General features: G+C 36.8%; 1 protein-coding gene across 6 annotated transcripts in view; it reads right to left on the reverse strand.

Moving 5' to 3' along the window:
- Positions 1-22,223, reverse strand: part of LOC122572921 (ceramide glucosyltransferase) — a 30,592-nt gene extending 8,369 nt beyond the window's left edge. Inside the window, exons 1-2 of one of the 6 annotated variants that reach the window (XM_043738632.1) lie at positions 19,647-22,221; positions 6,920-15,197 (exon numbers count right to left, since the gene is read on the reverse strand). In XM_043738632.1, the coding sequence (XP_043594567.1) occupies positions 15,191-15,197; positions 19,647-20,797 (1,158 nt within the window). In that variant the 5' untranslated portion in view covers positions 20,798-22,221 and the 3' untranslated portion in view covers positions 6,920-15,190. Of the gene's footprint in view, positions 1-6,919 lie in introns of all 6 variants that reach the window. The other 5 variants (XM_043738630.1, XM_043738629.1, XM_043738627.1 and 2 more) reach the window with 5 other exon arrangements.
- Between the last annotated feature and the right edge of the window lie 179 nt (positions 22,224-22,402).

The raw sequence follows: 22,402 nt of genomic DNA on the forward strand, positions 1-22,402 counted from the left end.
TCCTGTTTCTTTTTTCGAAAAAAGAATTAGCTCGGTATTGTGATAAATACTCGACACGGCAGGTTTCCGGATATGTGGAAGCAGTGAAACGACAAAAGCACAAGGGTGGAGGGAACGCTTACCTGTCGGGTGTATACGCATGGAAAAGTGCATTTGGGTGTAGAAACCGGAGATAAAGGAAGTGACGGTAAACCAGTCACATATACACAAAACATGTGCACAAGTGAGAAAAAGGGTAGAGTCTGAAAAGTACGTGTGCTGGTATCATTTACATGCGGTGAGAACATGTTCTGCCCTATAAGACGAAGAGAAAACACAAGGTAGTGGTTTCCATTCAGGTACTTTAATAAACATGTACAGTTGAACGTATTCTGTTGAACGTATTATTATTATTTGACGATATATATATATATATACGTATATTATACATACATACATACGTAAATACATATGTATATACATATATATCATCTCTTGAACACGGGCGGACTCGTAGAGTCATTTTACAATGACCGAGAAACACAGTAAAATGATAAACAACTTCGAACCCGCCTAGTACACATTGGATTAAATTATTATAAACTATAATTGGCAATGTTTCGCGTTACACAAAAAGTTACAGCAAGTAACAATTGTTCGTTTTTTTCTTGCTATCGTTCCATCTTCCTCTTTATATGTTTTTTCAAACTCATCCCTCCACAATTGACGCCTAAAAAAATTGCGCGCGATTGTTGCAGCTTGTCAAAGATTTAGAAAAAGATAGCGATAGTTCGTCGAAACACATCATTCAGTTTATTAATCTTTTCTTTGCCTGCATCTCTCTGTCACAGTATGATTCGTGCGGCAAAAATCGCGGAAAAATATTGTACAGAAGTGCGCAAAAAATGGTGCAGACTCGATCTCGGCGAACATTCGTGTTGAGAAAATAGGCACGCGTGAATTTCTTGTACGTAATTTCGGCGATGATCGAAACGAATGACAAAATTTGAAGATACGAATATATACGTAAATAAGTGGCGCTAAATAAAATTTCGCTAAAAACAATGTCGATGTTAAGAACAAAGCAAAGTTTAATAAATCTGAATTACGAATACGAAACTTGAAATGTTCTAACGATTATTAACAAAGATGATATTAACTCGCTGATATCCAGATCACATGAGTGTAGACCGTTGTAGAATACACGAACGTCCGCCTAATTTTTTTTTTACATACAAATATCGCACGTACATACGTGTACATACACGCGTATGCAACCCGAACAATACACTCATATTCACACCCACACAACCCCATTGATATATTCACGTTTCAGGCTCCACCAACGAACGGTAGATACATATATTGCTATCAAATATTACCTCAGGCTATCGATTTCGTCGACAGAGTCGTACAACGTTCGATTGTAGCGTTTCAACCACTTATTATTTGGCAGTAAAGAAATTAAGGAATTAATTTTGCGGAATTATACGCACCTAGAGTGACAATGCAACGTTTCTCTTATCTAGGATTCGTTATTTACAAAGCTACGCAAAGAAGTTCGTTTGGAAATGAGGAGAGGGCCAACTCGATCCTGAAACTTTGACCTTCAAGTTTGGAAAGGAACATTAATAAATAAGAAAAGAAAGGAAACGGAAAAAGAAAAGGAGAAGCAAAGACAATTTCGTACACGGTTTCTGTTTGACAGGATGAGATCTTCGTGTGTATTTATGCGTATACGTATACCGGTGAACAAAAATTGCATATTTATTGATTTAGAGAAGCATTAAAATTTATTAAGACAAGTAACGAGTGTTTTGTTTTTATCAGCGACAAAATTTCTTACAATCTTTTTACCACCTCCTCGTTTGAACTGCCAGCTTTGCCTTTTTACAGTTCCACTTTGTTCACCGTGGTTATAGAATACGCGTTCTTACGTACTAATGTTTAGCGGTTGTCATGTTAGCTTTTGTTCGCTACTTTGTTTTAACACGTTCGTTACGAATACATTTCTTGATCCAGTTCGTTTAATTATTCAGGAGACGCATCCTGTCTTTCGATTTGTACAGTAAGAAATTTTTGTAGCGTCGCGTTATTCCTACCACGTTTGATACTATCTTAAGCGATAAATCACGCCGCGTATTCAGGTAGAGCGAATTATCATTGAAAGTGAACAATTACGGTAAGACTAATGTACGAACCACCAGTGACTCGTATATCGCAGCGAAAGTGTTAATTAACGTAACAGCGGAACATTACCGCTGTAGTCTCTCGAATCGAAACAACCCTCCTACAACGTCACAGTCTTTCGCAACCGCATTTATACATGCAGCGTTAGTAACGCGTAGCGTACCGCTTTACCGCCTCGTCGGAATTGGATGGAAAGAAAAATTCGAGCGGATTTGCCGAATTTTTACGCTTATTCGATTTATTTTACCTCACAGTCATGCAGCATTTAGATAAGAACGATTATTATGGAGAAAGTCAAAGAATAAAATGAAAAAAGAAAAGGAAACTGATTATGTTATATTTTTGTTTGTTAAAACATTGCCGACTGTGATTGCGGATTGAAATTTTATAATTGTAGTCAAAGGATCACCGAGCAAGGCATTTTATGTGTATATTCGTTCGTTTCAGAATTTTTATAAAATAATTATAAACATCGTACTTTGCTTTGGATTAAATTTAAAACCATACCGGAAGGAAACAACGTGAGGCAAAATCGGGGAAATAAAAATGCCAGTGATCGTAACATACGTATGTATTTCAGAAAGAAGAGTTCTCTCTGGCCAGTCGACAATGTATTAAAAGTTTTAAGATATCACAGTATGAAAAGGAACTGAAAGTAGATTTTAATCCTCAACGATGAACACTTGTAGCGTAAAAATACCACAGATTATCAATGCATAGTAATTTTATCATATCTTTCTGTATACTGTGACAGGCAGCGTGTTCAACGATCGTATTTACTTGCTAATTTATTGACAAATGATTACACGATTGATTTTTCAATCGTATTCTAAATATACTACTTAAATATTATATTTTATATCTTTAATCAAAACGATCCTATATACGTAGAATCGAAGCCAATAACAGCGCAGTATTTCCCGCGGATCACAGCTCAAAGTGTCGATGAATCATCGATTGCTGCCTCTCAACGAATGTCGAATCGAACCCATATTCATGAGGCCTCCTTTTCCTCTCTCCAAGCAAAGGCGGTAAACTTGCGCAAATTGGATACTTATGGCGTAGACGGCGCGACGCGCACACGCACACACATGCGAATACAAATAAATGTAATCCGGTAAAAACGATCGTACTTACGTTCTCCTAGCGTTTTCAATCTGTGAGATCCAAATAAGAATGTACGTACGAAGTTGGATGAAGCGCACTGTACAACGATATCTTTTATTACGCTTAAAGAAGTTTTTCGACGTGAATGTTCAATGAAAATGGACGCCCACACGCGTAATAACGCGGTCTGAAATCCTCTTAACGCGGCTTATGATGGTAATAGGATCAAATCGAACGGTTGCTGGATAATCCAAACGAGAGCGCGTGCGCCAAGAACTCTGAATGGGAGACATTTGCCAAATCGGACAAATAATTAGGAATTGTGTCACTATTGCTACGTCACCGAATTCTCACTTCACGCGAACTGAAAATTCAATCGATCATCCATTAACAATCGAATGAAAGTTACTATTCAAAATGAGAGATCGATCTATTTTCGCTGCAAATCTCTTTCGTTCCTTCCCTTTCTTTCCATTTGTTTACAGTAAATATTGGATTAAAGAAACGAGAATTCGTACCTGATTTAGATTTTAGATCATTGTGATGTTTGATATTTCAACACGCCTATTATGCGTGTAATTTTATAGAACGCGTTCCCAATTTATTCGAATGGCCTTTGAAACTGCTAGCCCTGAATAATTGAACGTTCGAATCTGTACTTTTAATACGTTCAACCATGGGAATGTTTTATTTGGAAATAAAGCGCGTCGGCTAGGTCGGTGGTTGGTTTCATAGTCGAGAGTATATCCGTAATCGACTTTTTTTTTTTTGCGGACTTTTCAAGGTTTTCCAAGGCTGGCGGGAATTCCGTGTGTGTCGAATTTGGTGTGATTGACTGTCGGCAAATCAAGTCAAAGGCAAAAGTCACTTGCAGCGAGATGCGTTTGATGCATTCGAATTTACCAACCGGAACGGACGTACTCAATTACAAAACGAGATATAAATTGTTCGCAGATAAAGCGCATAGGCGTCACAGTCGCAGGTGAATCGTTTCCTCTGAAACTTTTAAATCTTTCCCGGACACAGCGTCATTCAATTCCGGGTAAGATCCAAAATGATTCACAGGAAAAGGATGACTTTTACAATGCGCGATGACACGACATCGTGAACGAATGACTAGTTAGACTAACGAGTTCGTACTTAAATAATATACCAGGTGGCGCAAAAGAAAGCGCTTTAAGTAAAAGCAACGGTAAGTCTTTGATGTCTTTATACACACACATACATATCTATATGTATAATATTCTTATAATATCATTAATCACACATATTATTAATAATTTTTCTCGTATTATTATTAATAATATCTGTATCGATACTATACATTAATAATTACATTACATACGTGTAGGATATCCGACGTATATAAATGAAATAAAATCGATTATATGGGCATATATGTATAAAGACTTTAAAAAGTAAAAATCACTCGAATCCGTTGGCATTAGCAGCATATGAATACAAGTTGCTTTGCACCACCAGGTAAAAACAAATTGATCGATAAAACGTATATCCGTCGACACAGCGACGTTTCGCGATGACATATATTACATAAGGCGCGGAAATCCTATTTAAGCAGATCACAGCTGCTTCCGCTTGGTCACATTTTGGATCTCTCTTACTCTTAAGTAGTATACCTTTCTTCCGTCATACACGCTTACGAACTACTGGTCGATTTTTCATTTTTCATTCCTCGTTCTCTTTACAAAAAAAAAAAAACGTTAATAAAGACAATTCAATAGGACGCTTTATAACCCACCTGCCATCCGAGAAACGCTTCCGAGATGTGGAATTTTCGCGAAGGTACGATCATTCGAAACTGCATACATATAATAGTCGTAAGCTTCGAACATTTGTTTCGCCGAATCGATAAATTTGTGTTGCTTTCGATATTCTGCACGCTCCGAATTTTCTGTTCGAAGAATATCGTACAGCCAATTTGGTATAAATAAACACGAATACTCAATTTTTATATGCATTATATATGTACATATTAAATTCTTATAGAAAAGGATCGGATAGCAGCTGTGAATGATATGTGCGCGAAATGAAAATCTCAGCCAAGTCACAATCAAAGAGATAGAAATAATTTGGCTCTCATCTTGGAGTTAAAAAAGTTGTAAAGGTTTCGTATCACTTTCACATTGACTGATAAGTATAACTGTTATTCGTTGGACAGATATATCGATTCCGAACGAATTTCGAAAGTTCTGGATCCTCTGTATTTGTGCGGTCGTTACTAATCGTTTAATGTAATCGCGTGATTAGTCACGTAAAAATAGAAACGGAACGTAAAGAAGAGCAAATATATAATACAAAAACGTCAAAAATATTCCCTACCTAGTTAACGCCATATATTTAACGCCATGTGTACCTATACGCACGCGCGTTTACACGATACTCATTATCAGATTGCTTATCTGAATTATAATAGTTGAACTAGTTGGAAGAAGTGTGTAAATATATATGTATATTGGTCCAATATTTGGATTATGGATTAAAATGGAATAGATTTGAATATCGTGTGTTAGGTTGGGTAAAATAACGTAACGCGTGAGGCAGATTTATATATATCTATATACAAAAAGCTGAGTAATTCGCAAATTAAATAAATAGAGCGCTTTAAGTCTAAATTATGCGTATGAATTATGATTGAATTAAGTAGTTAGGTTAGGTCTGAGTCAGAGCGCGTGTTTCCTTTTTCTACATCATTCAGGTCATATCTTCTCCGCATGCTCATCAACTTTCATTCGTCTACCTTGAAAAATTTACCATAAAACCGCAGATATCATAATAACAAACACGATACTTTCGATAACTTTCACCGAAACGAATTTAATCCTATCGTTGGGTATCAATTTGTTTCTTTGATTTCGTTGCACTTCGTTCGATTCCGGAGTAATAAAAAAAATTCGTGCCAATGGAATTGTTAAAAAAAAGAAAGAGAAAAGCTGGTAAAGGATCGTTCATGATTGTCCCAATTTTCCAATGACAATAGAAATTAGTACTTCACTATTCATTGTGACACACAGTCGAGAATAAGTTACGTTCTTCCATCGTAATTCCCCCACTGTACAATGAAATAAGAAATACGAAAAAACGAGATATATATTTTTTATTTATGATATTAATTGTAGATATATATATAATTTCATTTATTCGTGTTATTATCACTGTTCCACTTCTCCCCGATCTTTTAAGATTAATTTCTAAAGAAAAATTACTAAATTGTACTTTTAATCAACCTGTGACTTTCAAGTTAAAGATCGCATATTGGCGATAATATAGTTGTAAGATATCTAGTCACGATAATTAATTAACTTATTATATAAATCGATTGCATAAGCTGTCAATCACAAAATGAAGTGCGAGTACGGGAATGAAACTAAGTACTACATATTATGATGGTAGGTTACGATAAGTACATGTTATGGACATTAATGACTCTCAGACGATATTTAATGAGTCACCTGAAATCATATTTGAAATTAATATGAAATTCATCACGACGAAATCATAGTAGTGAAATTATCAAAGATTAGGTTGGCATTACTGCGAAATAGCATGGAATAGCGTGGAGTCGACATAGCGTGGAATGGTCTTTCTTCGGTGAATGGAGATCAATGATAGCGAGTTCACTAACTTGGACCAGTATTGGATGTTTTCAAGTGCGGTGCATTTGGAGAACCTTGAGACCAGTGCTGCTTCCACTTTTCGAAGAATAAACCACAGACCTTGAAATCGATCGTGTGAAACGGTGCTGCGAAAACGTTCGAGAGCTTGGAACGTTGTCGGCGTTGTTGATTCGCGAATACCATAGAAATGGGGTTTTGCAAGAGCAGTTGGCATCACCCGGATACACAAAATAATGGGGAAATTCCAGTTTGGTTTACAACTGACTTCGAAATGACGCATTTAGAGCGTGGAAATAACTCGATTTAATTACCTCAACGAATCGTTATTTCCTTTGTTTTATATTGTGCTTGGATTTCACATTTTAACGTGCGTGTAATTAATATTGGGCTTGTGATGATTTTTTGAAGATATTTAGCGATATTTTTCTTTCAATTTTTCGACTTTCCCTTCAAATGTCAAAGAAGATATTAACGCCGCATCCTACAAATAAATTCTGTCGAATCACAGATTATAACAAGCAAAAATTAGTCACCAGAACGGCACGGCCAGATGCGATGGGGCGTTTTCGAGATATTCGCGTGCTATCCGAACGAGCCAACTTCATTCATTTGTATTGTTCTCGTCGTCTGGCGTGTTCCCTCGATGATTCATCCGGCACAATGTAAATCGAACGCTTGTTTCCTTCTATTGGACGCGTGTTTCGATTCTATCCATGGACAGAACGAGCATCGTCAGTTTCTATGCGCGAAGATTCCTTCGAGAACCTTCGAGAGACTTAATGATCCACGAAACCTTCAATGCAAGTTCCAAATGTCGACTTGTGTCAACATGTTTCGCATTCAAAACGCTCAGAGCAATTTTTACGTCGTTCACGTTAGCCGAACTTTCCTCGAGTCTACATCTTCGTTAACGCGTTGACTGCCACGCGAATTTTATATACGTATTTTGTCCTGGAAGCCGAAATAAATTGAAATATATCATATTATAACGTTTCGTTCTAGCAAAACATTACACTATATTTGCTCGCTTTTCCTCTGACAATGTTATCTAAATCATTAACATTATCGAAAATTTTTGTTTTTTTATTTTAATCATTCTAAAAGATTTAGTAAAAAAGAAAGATGAGTCATCGATAACTAGCAATGTGGTAGTCAATGCCTTAACACACTTTTCTCGACAATTAACTTTTTGCCTGATGATTACTTTGATTTTCATACCCTTCATTATACCAATAATGACGAACGTTGAGATACTATTTCGAATAAAGACATTTTATGCTCTCTTTATCTGAAAATAATTCTTTTTACGAATATTCAGCTCTATACAACACGACGTTAACGACTAAGATCGCTAAACAACTAAATTTTAGATGAAAATTAATCTTCGATAATAGTCAAGAACAAGACAAAATGCAAAATAATTGCATTTCTGGTTCTCCATAATTAAGAGGCGACAATTCAGATGTTCGTCAGATGCTTAATAACACCTGTACGACTACTTATTAGTCAAAACAATGAATTGCAATCGAGAATAAGATATTCAATTATATAGTGACACTAAACAACACTCTTGATATGATTTGTATGTTGATATATATCCGGTAAATCGAAATGAATCGACATATGTTTCAGATATGAATCGTTGTTAAGTAATAAACCGGATTATTTTATTTCTTCAAACGTTTAACTACTAAATTTGGTTGAATGAAATTCCTTATTGCTTTTAAAACAGCGCCACGACAACACGGTTTCCTTTATTGTCATCGATAATATGATATGTCTTATAAATATTACTACAATTTGTGCATACGTATTTTTGCATGAATAAATTTAAAACACTGAAAGTTTAGAAACTAAAAATCGAAGAAAATTGCAAAGCTTTCAGAATTCTTGTACATATGCAGATATTAGATAGATAGATATCAGATGTTAAATTAAAAATTTCTATATATTCATTAACAAAAAGTAAAGCAAAAGTAAAAATAAGCGAAAGTATCGTTCGTTAAGACATTAGCCAGTTAACTGCAGAATTTAGTTTTAGAATTCTCTCACTAGGTTAGGTCGTAGAGTGCGTAAATAAATACAAGCAACGACTATACTCTAAACGTCTATACTCGTCAAACGCAGTTAACTGGTTAACAAATAATATTTATATGAAAAGGGACATTTCGTTATTTAACTTCTTAAATTAAAAAATTCCCTCGTATACTTTTGACTAGGCGGACAAAGTTTTAAAGGAAAATATAATTGATGACGAATCCGAGAATTATCTCTCCGTTAACGTGTTTTAACGATATAGAAAATTCAACAAGTCACTTTATCTCTCGACGAACCAAAGAAAAAGAGAGAAATGAAATGTTTCACGCGTGAGTCATATCATGTTTATCACACAATTATTATGTACCGTATTTATCACTGGGTTGGACATGCTCGTTTAAGAGCTCTATTCTCTAATTCATTCCAAATAGTATAAATCTCTGTATCTCTACAAGAGAGATAACGATCAAAACTTTGACACAACATTCATAAAATCGTATACAAATAAATAGATACGAGTAGAATAATGTGGAAAAGCTTGCATCGTTGTACACGCCCATGAATCGAATTTCCGATATCGCTTAACTATAACCTCTAAAATTTATAGAACGCGTATTTTCTCTCACAGGAATTGGATATTGTTTGTTTTATTAATTCTCGAATTAACACTGTAAGTACGACGTATACTTCTTTGATCTTTGATGAAAACTCTTTGATATTTACGATGCACTTTCAACAACCTCCGGGCAAGTTTCTACAAATTTTTTTATGCATATCAAAACAACACGTTCATAGTGAGGACAGAAAGGAATAAAGAAATTTGTTTGATTTAGTTATTTAATAGCGAGGAATCTGAAATGAGGAAACAGGAACATCGAGAATCGAACTTTATAAAGTAATAATAATCAAACTAATAACTAACTAATAACTATTACATATTAGACTGACAAAAATAGATATCAGATATGATCCTATATTTCCCGATTTTTAGATATCAATTCTTCGTCATTCTACGAAATAAGTTTTTGCAACGCTGCATCAAATTTATTTATTTATTTTTACAAATAAAGAACATCTTATCGTTCGCTTGATATCGACCAATATCTGTAAATAAACATTATTGCCAGTTTTATATCCACTTTTATATATCCGTTTGATTTTTCACTTCATTTTCATGAAAAATATGATAAATACGATAAACATTGAGTTATATCATAAAACATATATACTAGTGGTTATACGTTGTCTGAAAGGTAAACGACAAAATAGGAAGGCGATGAGTTAGGACAGAAAGCTGATTGATTTATTTTGCTTTTTGCAAACAACGATCGATCATTTTATCGATGAAAAACGTGCTACTTTTCCGATGAGAAAACAGGAAATAGGAACCAAAAAGGTGGAAGAAAAGAAATCGTCACCTTTAAATTGAAATTATAATTCCCATAAAGAAGATGCGACAAATTATGCCGCGGCAAAAAAAGATTATGCTACAGATGGATCCTCGTAACAGTCGCCATTGTTGCTCCTTTTTCGTTAAATGCACTTTCATAATGGCACTCGAGTGCAAGCGACCGTTGGTTCGTGGAAAAAGAGTGTTTTCGTTCGACTTTCCTTTCATCTTGCTAGAAAGGACATCAAAAAGATCTGCTCTCCATGTGGCCGTGTCGTTTCAACGAAAACGCAAATCTTGCGCAGCCCAGCAACCCTTTTTTCCCGAGAACGATACAATTTCTCAGGAATTTCAAGAATATCCTACATATTCGTGTATCAAAAATTAGTCGTCGAAACATCGAGTTGCATAACCTGAAACCACGAAGCTATTTCTATAACCTAACCTCAACCTAACCCCAATCGAGATCTGAAAAATTGAAAGGAAGTTAAGATAGAGGACGAGTCACTTGAAATCGTATTTTTTTCTTTTTTGGAGATCAGGGCAATTGAAACACACATATAGATTGTAATCTATTTTATAAAGAAAGATTGTGTAATATCTGATTGCGTGAAATCTTGAATTCAGGATAAATGCTGATTGGTATGACGGATAAGACGGTGGAATTCGGAGAACGCAATGTTAAGCATATAGAATCTCGAGGGCTTAACTGTCTACTAGAACTACTGGAAACTTTATACAGTAATCAGTAATCGTGTCGAAAAAAAACGCGATTGCAATGATTGCGAGTCTTAGCCAATGGGATTTTCCTTAGTCTAACATGCGAAGCGAGCTGGGTCTTATGAGACCTGTTTTGGGCCTCATGAAGCCTACTTACAATAAGTATCCGTTCTGACTTCGGAGTGAAATGGCGTTAGAAAATTTGTTTCTGAAACAAACTAATATGCCGTCGACAATACGAAATGAAGAAGGGAGCATTTTTCACTACTGTAAGCATATATATGTATATATATATTAAACTGACAGTTATATAATAAATGGTTCAGATAAAAAATGGATGATTTCAAGAGGACCGTAATCTGGTGTAATTAATTTTCTTATAGAAAGGGGCATAAGATGATATGAAGGTGATATGCGTTCCCTTAAATGGAACCATATAATTTTTAATGCGCTGTCTTGATATTCTTTATAGCAAATTATTAACTTATATATGTCGAACAAATACTAGCTTGACTGATAGTTTAGCTTTTGTCTTGCAAGACCTATCGTATGAAAGACGAGGAAGACGAATACGAAAGTAACAATTGCTTCACATCTTTCCTTGTCTCTCATACGACTGGTTCTACAAAATAAAGACTAAAATACCTGCTAAACTAATATGTACGTATATATGTTTATTATAACAGCGTAAAACGCATTAATAATAATTTTTAGTCAAGGTATAAAAATAGCCAAGGTCTCGTATGCATTAAAGAACTGGTCTACTGCATATTTATGGCAGGCAGAAGTCAAGCGGAAGTCAGCCAGATCTTTCCATTCGTAAAGTGGGAATCATAAGCTTTAATTTAAGCCCTATTACGACCTTGTACTCGATGACGTAGGAAGCTAACGATAAAAAATCAATTTGTTTATAGTTTGCCAGGAGATCGTAATGGGATGAAGTCCGGTAGACCAAGGTATTTTGGTAATACTAACTGAACGTAAATAAGTTGGACATGATTAAATTTCTTGTATTCCATGATGTAGATATAAAGCCATAAAAAAGACGGACGGAAAGTTACTGCCTTTAATCATTTGTCAGTGAGATATTATCTAACCTCATGGTCACTTTTGGTCTTTCGTCTTCGATGGGATACGGTGAGGGTGAGACTGCTTTGTATCATCAGTCTTTACCGTCATTGTATGACCCTTGTCCTTGTGACCTGATCTTAAGTATTCGAGAGTGTCGCACAACAGAGCCACGCGTTTCGCCCTCGTATCAGTGAGATGGAACGCTAATGTAACGACGAAATTATTTTATTTTATATATTTTCGTTAATAAAAATTTCATTAAAGTATTGGCGAGATTGCCATGATTGAACTGAGACCAAAAAGCGATACTATTATATTGACAATTAGCTAATTCTTCAAGATCCTTTTCTTCTTTTACGTGGTATTGTTTGCTCTTCCATACACATATCTACTGCTATACTTAAACAATTGCAACTGTTTCTCGCATAGAGATGATATTTCGTTGCTCAGAAGATGTCCATACTACTCTTATAAGTAGGTCTCATGAACGCTCGCCTCGAACGATACTTGGAGACATGATTCGGGGCAAATCTCATTGCGTAGGTAGGGCATACTGAAGAGTATACTATACATTGCTGGGAACAATTACTAAGTAACTCGTTACTTGAAAATAAAATTAACGATTAGAAACATTTTACCGTACGTAGAGATTAGCAATAGTCCATCTCAGAGTATGTATCTTAAAGTCATAGTTCATAATAAAGTTTCAATAGAAGTACAGGATTACGTCAGTGACTTAAATGGCTGAAAATGATGGATGGTGTCATTTGGCAATTAAGAAGAATTGGACGAACTTCTGGGATGAAAGGAATCCTCGAAAATCTTGAAACGCCTGTTTCGAATGGCATCGTTAAAATAAAGCGACGTTCAGCAAAAGACGCTCTATTTCAAGCGATTTTGTGTCTAACGTTATGTACAGTCAGTGCGAGGTATACCCGTGAGGCTGCCTCTTGTCGTAACATAGAGTACGCGACGTAATAATTACGCGAAGCAAAGTGAGCAACGGTTACGCTTTCGACAAAGTCGTCTCAATCCATTTCATCAATATACGTATCCAAATGAAGGAGCCGCGAGGCACCTTTGATCTCGCCAAGAACCCAGCAGTCGTTGGTTCGTCCCGAGACAGCCTCACGAGTCAGTCTCGCGCTGCCTGTACATAGAGACAGTAGCAGTTTCATTTTTATTGATCGTATCGTTTTAATCTTATCAGCACATTGGAATATAGATTACGTGTCTTGGAAAAAGTAAGAAACCAGAAAGCTGAGTTAACGTAACGTAACTGTTTCGATAATACTTTACGTAAAGCTAGGAGAATTTTCTTTTCGAACTATCCTATAAGTAAACAAGGGTGTGTTCTTTAAATGTGTTTGTATCTCTTACCAAATAAATTTTATCAGGATCAAATGTATTAAGAGGTTTCTATTTGAAAGATAAAAAAAAAAAAAAAAATATGAAACAAACATCGTTGTACATGATGTACGTGATGCGCTGTAGCCGCAAATCATATTTGAAATCAAGACTGATCGTGAGTCGGTAGAAGCAATAATTTTGAATTACCAAATTCCTAAAACCTTTTTGACATCGTTAAATTATGAAAAATATTTAAAACTCTCTGGATACCCTTAATGATAATTCGATCTAATCATTAACACGGAGATCCCTTCCGTGTTAAGCTACTGCACCTTTTGGTTAAGAAAAGCGACGTCACTTCTTACGTCTTTTCTGATAAAATATATCGACATGGATTCAGCTAAATTTTAATCGCATTCAAAATTATCATACGATAGATTTTGAAAGCAGTTCCTCTCTGAGCAAAACAAGTTTCGAAAGATTCCTGTCGCGAGACTGCCTCCTATGTCGTTCCGTTTTCTTCGTTCATTCAAACTGGACGATAACTTCTTTGTCACGTTTTTAGTTCCTCCCTTGTCTTTCCTGCCTTTTTCTCATTCTACACGTCAATTTTACAGATCGAAGATGATTACGTGCGATATTGAAGACTTCAAATCTTAATAGATGGAAACATCGATGAGTAAGGTGGAATAATTCTTTGACTTTCGATAAATCACGATAAGATAGGGGACGGCCAATATTCCGTGTTGCACCGGCACAAAAAAGAGTGTACTCGTGGCAATTCGTGGAAAAAAATCTAACCGACACAATTGACCTCTAGTTCCGCGAATCGAAGCGTTCTTCGCACGTAAACAGTGTTCAATTCTAATACGAGTTATCGATTTCAGCAAAATCGCAAAAAATGTCGCTTTTTTTCCTTCGCGAGATCGTCGAGTAAAAGAACTATCGAACGAAGACGAAAAGAAACGAAATATCGACGACAGAAAAGTTACGAAAGAAGAATTCATTGTTTAAATAAAAACAGTTACTGTTTCCATCAAATGTTTTCGAATTGACGTTTTATATTATATGATAGCGATTACTGGAACGAGTTCAACAAATCTACGAAATACTCAATAGAATTCAAAGTACCCGAAATACAAAAATAAAGTAAATAATTTAGAGATTTTATAACAATGTATTTATTTGCTAGGACAATGAAATTCTATCGTTATAGAAATTAAAAAATTATAATTATCGATTTAGAAACATTCGTAGACTCGTCATTATTTCACTTAGGAGAAAAATGCTGAAAACTAACGGCCTGTAGTAATTAAAAAATTAGGATGTAAACCTTGAATAAAAGTCGAATGTAAACACGATCAATGACCTTCAATTACAAACTATTACGATTGAAAAATCACAATAGCTGCCAACCATTCAAAATCGTACGGTTACAATTGCTATTAATTAAACGCACGCACACTATTTCGTTGAAGCCTGACGAGGCAAGGGTTAAACAGTTATTGGTTGTGTAGTGGAACGGGTACGATATAAATATCACAATTAATTGACCACTTCACTGATGAAAGTGTCAGGGTTCAAAAGCCTTAAATTCACTTTTGTCGTTAAGCACCGCAGCACCGCTCGTTGTGTAGAAAACTTGCTAAAACCGCGCTTCCCATCGAACCAGATAACAGCCAGATAACACGGATCTATCTCTTTTCTATATTTATATTCTGAAAAATTAACGACAGCAATTAGCTTTTTAGATAACTCGTTCACTGAAATAAATTAAAAACATCGAAAATCGGAGAATCATAAATAGGAATTAGAAAATTGTTTTCTAAAACGTTTTTTGTACACACTTTTATATCATTTCGACCCTTTGCCTCTGTATTCGTTCCTTATTCGATAATAAATTAATAGTATTTGACATTAGGAGCAAATTTACCTACGTCGTTGCTCCTCTCGGATGCATAAACACGCACGATGGTGCTCGCACCGAAAACCCGGATAAAATTCGATTTCAAAAATTGTATGTAAACAAAAAGATTTTCCTATACCAGATACTTAAATGTATAAGGAATAACACATCGATATTCTTTTTCGTCGTAACTGAAAGTTACGTATACGTTTCTGTCCTAGTCATGTGCGTCTGTTTACCTCTACTGACTCCACTCGCTGAACGCAGAGTATAGATGACCCTGCCCGATAGATTTTTTTTCATTGTTAACCGGTGACGTGCTCGCGGAACACAGGAAAATCTTAATAACAGCGGACCTTGGCGTAATGATGTTGTCGTGCGTTTTCTAATCAAGCGGTATAGTTTTAGATATAGATTGCGTTGCACGAGTAATTAAAACGCGCGGTACAATAGAAGAGTGTAATTAACACTGGTTACAAACATATTTAGTTTGTACTAATTGGTTCGCAAGACAGAGAACAAAGAGTCGATAGTTTCATTCGAAACGTTATAAGGATGGCGATCGTCATACGTAAAAACACACACACGCATACACACACACACACGATGAATATGGAATGTAGAAAAAGCAAGGAACACTCGTATTTGAAAGAATAATATGTACCATGTACAATTGTCGAAGCTTCCACAGCAAATTACACTCAAGACTAGATTCGACAAACCCTATTAACGTTTCTGATCTTAACTAATCAACAAAATCGATCGAACGCGTGCCATATGAGAACGTACACGAAAGTTTTGTTAGCCAGTGTTTGGTTCTACGACGCCAGGTAACCTACATGCGAGGATGGCTAGCGTCATCTCACTTGTTGTTAGGATTACAGGCACGAGAAACGTATGACCGGCAGGGATAAGAATCGATATTAAGTATTTTGAATCTATTAAATAAAAGTGTCGCGTTAAGTCATCCCGTAAATCGTGTTGTTTCTTATCGAATTTTATATGTCCGTATCTTGTTTATGCGATATATTTATAGAAACCTTTTTCCTGTGCTTTACAAGATACTGTCGTCGTCAATCTACAAAATGCATCCGAAGTAATTAGAAGCAACGATTATGAACGCAATTCATTTTCGGCGTCGCATGCCGTGTTCGTTTTAAAGAGGCAATATACTTAAACGTGCCGCTGACAATATTCGTAACGTGTATGGAGAACGTGTTTAAGCGTAAGAGAATATCAAAGGTAAATTTCGACTTCCCCATGAAACAAGATCCGATCTACCAGTAAGAATAAACGTAAGGGAATATCGTTATTATTTACAAGTACTGCCACCTCATCGATTTCGATGATTTTTAAATATGTTGTAGAAATCAATATTTTGAACGACGTTTTCCTAGACGTATAATTCTCGGCTGACCTTAGTTTCCGAGATATTCGCACAAGGCTGCCGGTACAACTACAGTGAATTCTGCCTGTATTGTGCAGCCGAGACAACGTATGCGCTGGTATTGGTTGCCGACTGTCTCATTGTGGCCGAATAAAATAGCACCTGGCCCAAAACTAATTCTTATCGTTTGTTTATAGCATATGTAGATTCAGTTAAGCAACATTTTACCAATGTTAACACATAAGCTATCACGGGCGTACGATTTTAGGCAGAATTCACATTTTTGCGAACATCTCGGACAATTAAGGTCGCGCGTGGGTTATATGTGTAGGAAAAAGTTGTTGAAAATGTTAATTTGTACAGCATATTCAAAAATCATCGAAATCGGTGAAGTTGCAGTATTTGAAAATAATGACCAACGTAAATATTATTATTAGCTTAAGCTTAAAGTTAGCGCGAAGAAGCGGCACAACTTTTGGGATGCCTGCCATTCGATAATCTAAAAACTACACGAGTGTTTTTCTCTTTATGTAATAACGTCCGATCGATCTAACTATAATCTAAATTATTATCGTGGTTGGCGATAATTTTGAGCATTAAGGATTAATTAATTTCAAGGGACTAAATTTTGTACGAAACTTTCAAAGAAAAATTAATTACGAAAGATGCATCGTGCGGATGCCCTTAATTAGTCTTAATAAGCGATTAAGCGATACAAGTACCGCGTAGAAAACATTAGTTCTTTCGTAGAAAAATACAATTAAGCGACATGGTGCGATTTCTTTTTTCTCGACACCTTGCGAGAAGCAGACAAGTATTTAGATTTAGATAAATCCGAATTTATTTTTAATACTTGATAATCTTCTTAATACTTATTAATACTTGTTGATCTTCTTATTTTTTTGGAGGGGGGGGAGATATCGTAATTAAGCGTCCGATATCTTCCGTTCGAAATATAAACGTGTTTCGATAATAGCACGGACAGATGAAATTGAATTCGAACTTTACTAGACGTTGAAGAAAGAAATATGCATCGATAGAAAGTAACATCGTCAGTATGTTGAACGTTACGTAACACAATCAATTTGTTTCGATTACTCGACGCGAAGATACTTGCTTTCACGGGAACGATTTTTACAATAACAATTAGTTCTAATTGAAAATGTACGTATGTACGTGTACGCGTTGCGTATTAAACGAACGAAACGAAAAAAAGATACATATCAAATAAATTAATATTTACATAATCGTATTTGTTCCATTCTAGCGATTTATCGAAATTTTGTTAGAATTAATATCTTGCGTAATAAAACAAATAGTTCGACAAAAAAATTATAATCTTAAAAAGAAAAATAAAAGAAAAGAAGGGGAAAGAATGTAAGATACGGTTAAGCACTTTGATACCTGAAAATGTGCTTCTCTGTTATGTACAATTAGTACATATGCACCGTCTATAACGCGTTAATTAATCGTTTCTGCTAATACGTACGTATATTTTTATTTGATTCTACTTCTTCCCAGTTTAGCGACACGGAGACGTCGAAAGAAAACACTATAGTACTAACAGCGAATATTATTATCATCAAATCTGTAAACGATTCTTTTTCCATAATCGAACGTGCTTATGCTTCGCTTAATCATATAATCCTTTGTTAAATACTTTTTAATGTTAGAAATAAATATTTACTTAAAAATCAAAACAACGTTAACCTTACCAATTAGTTAGTTACTACAACGCGCGAAAGATGTTTCGAGAATAAATCACCAACTACGTCGATAAGATGTTAAATTGATCGCGAAGCCAGCGCAACCATGGCTTTTTACAGGAATCGTTTCCTTAAAATGTATGAATAATTTCGTACCGAATATACTACAATAACGACTTAAGGCGACCTCGTTCCGGACGAGGATTTCAAAAAAAGAAAAAAAAGAAAGAAAAGCTACATATATATCGATTATTTAGTACGTGTTTCCTCTTTCGAACATAACCTATCATAGATGTTTCTTTTTTTACATTATACTTTTCTTCTTTTTTCTGTAAACATTGTACGTGAAATGAGCATACCAATGAGCTGGCGGAGATGATATTTTGAATAATTGAAAAATGATGGCACACGTGCGTACATGCGTGTCGCGATTAATGTTTTACATAAGCGAATCATACGTATATACGTGTACAAGTACACACGACGCGTAGACACCCCTATTTAGTAAATATCGTGTATATACGGCGTATATTTTTTCCACGGTATAACGCAATTCAAGTATAATAAGAACTACATGCGTAATAGTATAATATATCGGATATTACAAAACATCCACGCTTCTAGCTCAATGTGTGCATATTAATCCCTACGTGTATATCGGATGTACCAGTCTTTTCGGGCTAAATATTTTCAGGATGTTTTATGGGTATAAATAAGGAGAAGACTTTGTGTAAACGTATACCGATTTTATCGTATAATCGTTCAAAGCTTTATTAAAAAGTTGTAACAAAAGAGAAATACAAAGAGAACGATGCTTAGGCCTCCGATAATATCGCCTTAAACTTTTATATCTAGGTAAGTTTGAAAAAAAAATTATGTACATACATCGATCAAATAATATAGTGAAAATGAACTATTTTCGTCTTATAGCATAATAATCGTAAGATTGGTATCATTCTCTTTGTATTTACCCATGGTCATAGAATATCCTGACAAGATTTGGTCGGAGAAAACTGGAATACCCTGCATACGTATCAAAGAAAGAGAAAGAAACAGAAGTAAAGGAAAGAAACGAAAAAAAGAAAGGAGGAAAAAGTAAAACCGCTGGTTTCATAGTGCAATTTAATATTTGACTTTTGCCTTAACCTCTTCCGCGACTCCACCCCACCTGAGTTTGTAGACACGCGACCGCCACTGTATCAGAGGATCTAGAACCGCCTGAAGGAAAAGATAAGGCCTTGTGATCTCGCTGAGTAACCATCCGCATACGAATTCTAACTTGTTGAACGGCAATGGACCGTTCTGGACGACGCTCAATAGCGTCCAGTCGAACATGAACCACAATAGTATGTGTACCAAATAGAAAACAAGGGAGTCCCACTCGAAGAGTACGCTGGCCGCCCAGGAAGCACAGGCACCTAACACTAAACACTCGCTAAGCGGTTCGAGAACGATCGTGGTAGGCAACATAGCCACCCTGAGCTTCGCCCACCTCCGTAATCTCGCCTGGAACGAATGCAGCTCGCAGTGACCGCTATTCTGCAACGCTGGCTGCGAGGACACAGTAATTCGCCAGCCACGGTCGGTCAGTGACTTTGCGTAGAAAAAATCTTCGGCTAAATACACACCGAACGTCTTTAAACCGCCGACCTCATCGAGAGGCGCTTTTCTCAGCAACGCTGACATCCCTGTGTGACAATTGATCCTAAGTAAATCAGCGGCTAGGTACATACGCGACTGTACAGTACCGAAGAAGATTTTCTCGTATGCCGCGGCGAAACCTTCGCGATCACAGGTAAACGGCATCTGATGCACTAACGCAACATTGTCGGTCATGTAATTAACCATGTCCAACAGCGTGTCCTCCTTCATCTTGATACCACTGTCACTAATCAGTACATACTCGTGTTTAGCCGCCTCGTACGCTGGTTGCATATTGTTGATCTTTGGATTCACGCCCACGTTGCAACCGCCGATGAAAAGTCTCGCATCCACTTCTGGATACTTTTCGATCAGTTTACGTACTAACATCAACACCGGATCCGAGTCGTCTTCCACGCAAAACAGTAACTCGTAACGGGGATATTGCATCGTAAAGAATGTCTCTAAATTGCTGAACAGATTCGGATCAACGCCCATCAGGGGCTTTATGATCGACACACCGGGTAAGGGCGTTTCGTAGGTTGGTACTTGAGTGACTTTACGGTGCAGCTTCCAGTGACCGGCTATCAGTGCCAGTACATGAACGATCCACATTACCGACCAGAATATCATGAAAAATATAGCGAAGCCGTACAAGGTATATATCATGGAGTTCATCTTCGAATAAGGATCCTTGATACTCGGAGGCCTAACCTCCGGATAGGGGAAGGTCTCCTGACTCACCTCACCGCTTTGTCTTTTTTCTCTCTCTCTCTCCCTCTCTCTCTCTATCTGTCTGTCTCTTTCTCTTGTTTCCTCCGTGATTATTCGATCCTTTCGTACCTATCGATCCGAGCGACGATCTCAAAGCCCGCCATCCTTCGTGGATATCTAATAAACGGTATCCGCGGCATCCTTGACGAGGTTCTCGCCGTGCCGCGATCACGGATACCGAGTGTGCGGAAAAATCGCGCGGGCCATCGATGATGTGTTTTCGGCAATTCCCACGGTGTAACACCGTTTTCACGGCGATCACAACGACGACGACGACGACGAAGACGTGGCCACCGCTTCCAACACATTCACGTACTAGGTTCCCCCGCGCGGTTTATAGGGTAGGTATAGGATAGCTACGTAGCCGCGTCCACGTCTACGAGCACTCCAAAACGCCGGCACGCTGTGCCAACGGAGGTATACCAACCGAACGTACTCCTCTCTCTCCCTCTCTCTTTCTCTTTTTCTTCCACCTTCCACCGGAACAACGATAGGAGAGATAGGAGGATCGCCCTGCTATTCACAGTTATTGACACCAAAGCACCCTCTTTGTCACTACGTACTACCAGCGATCCTCCCCAATTTTCACCGATACATTGAATTTCCTCGTTCCTTACGCGCACCCATATGTGGTTTTGACGACACAACGACGAGCAAACACGACCCTCGAACGATGCGTCCACCTTTTATTCCCCGGATCTATTTCGTATTGGTTAGCAGAGTAAATTTTTCTGTTGCCTCTTACCTTATTTTACTCCGCGCACAACGCTTTCCAACAATTAATAACTTTCGATGACGTTGTTTAACTATATGCACGTTCAGCAACCAGAGTTCACCGATCCTTTCAATGCAACATGTGTAACGTCAAGATAGTACGTTCCGTTTGTGTTCATGGACGACTGGTCCCTTTCATAACGATGCGCCTACACGGCTTTGCTCCGTTCTGTTTCGACCGCAACTACGCCACTGCCAACGCGTACCGATGCATGTCATGTCGATAACCAAATTTCTGTTGCTCGATTCCAGCTGATTATGAGTAGAATAAGAAGGTGATAGAGGAAAAACAGAGATGAAACAGCGGTTTGAACGACACGTCTTACGTATAAACGACGCACCGCCAAACGTCGACGGGATAACTGGCTGCATGTGACGGCGACAGCCGGCAACTCAACCGCTTGTTCGTTACTAAGTTCACAACATACTTTGTACGACCTTACGATCAACTGATGTGCTCCGCGTGTAACTTACCACTTTTATGATAATCTGTTAATCGTTATCGTGCCATTATCGCACGATTTCGATTACATTCTAATCGAAAAGAAATGAGTCATTACGTAATAGAAAACTGGAATTTCTATGAATTCATATATTACTTTTGTAGGTGTATATTTTGGCGGTATTCTGCAATTTTAAAATTAATCTTTATGTTAAATGAATTATGTAACAAGGTTTGAAACAATAATTTAATCCCTTATTATTGATTTTTTTTATTATGTTTTGTACTAATAT

This window comes from Bombus pyrosoma, linkage group LG11, assembly GCF_014825855.1.
Source record: "Bombus pyrosoma isolate SC7728 linkage group LG11, ASM1482585v1, whole genome shotgun sequence".
NCBI lineage: Eukaryota > Metazoa > Arthropoda > Insecta > Hymenoptera > Apidae > Bombus > Bombus pyrosoma.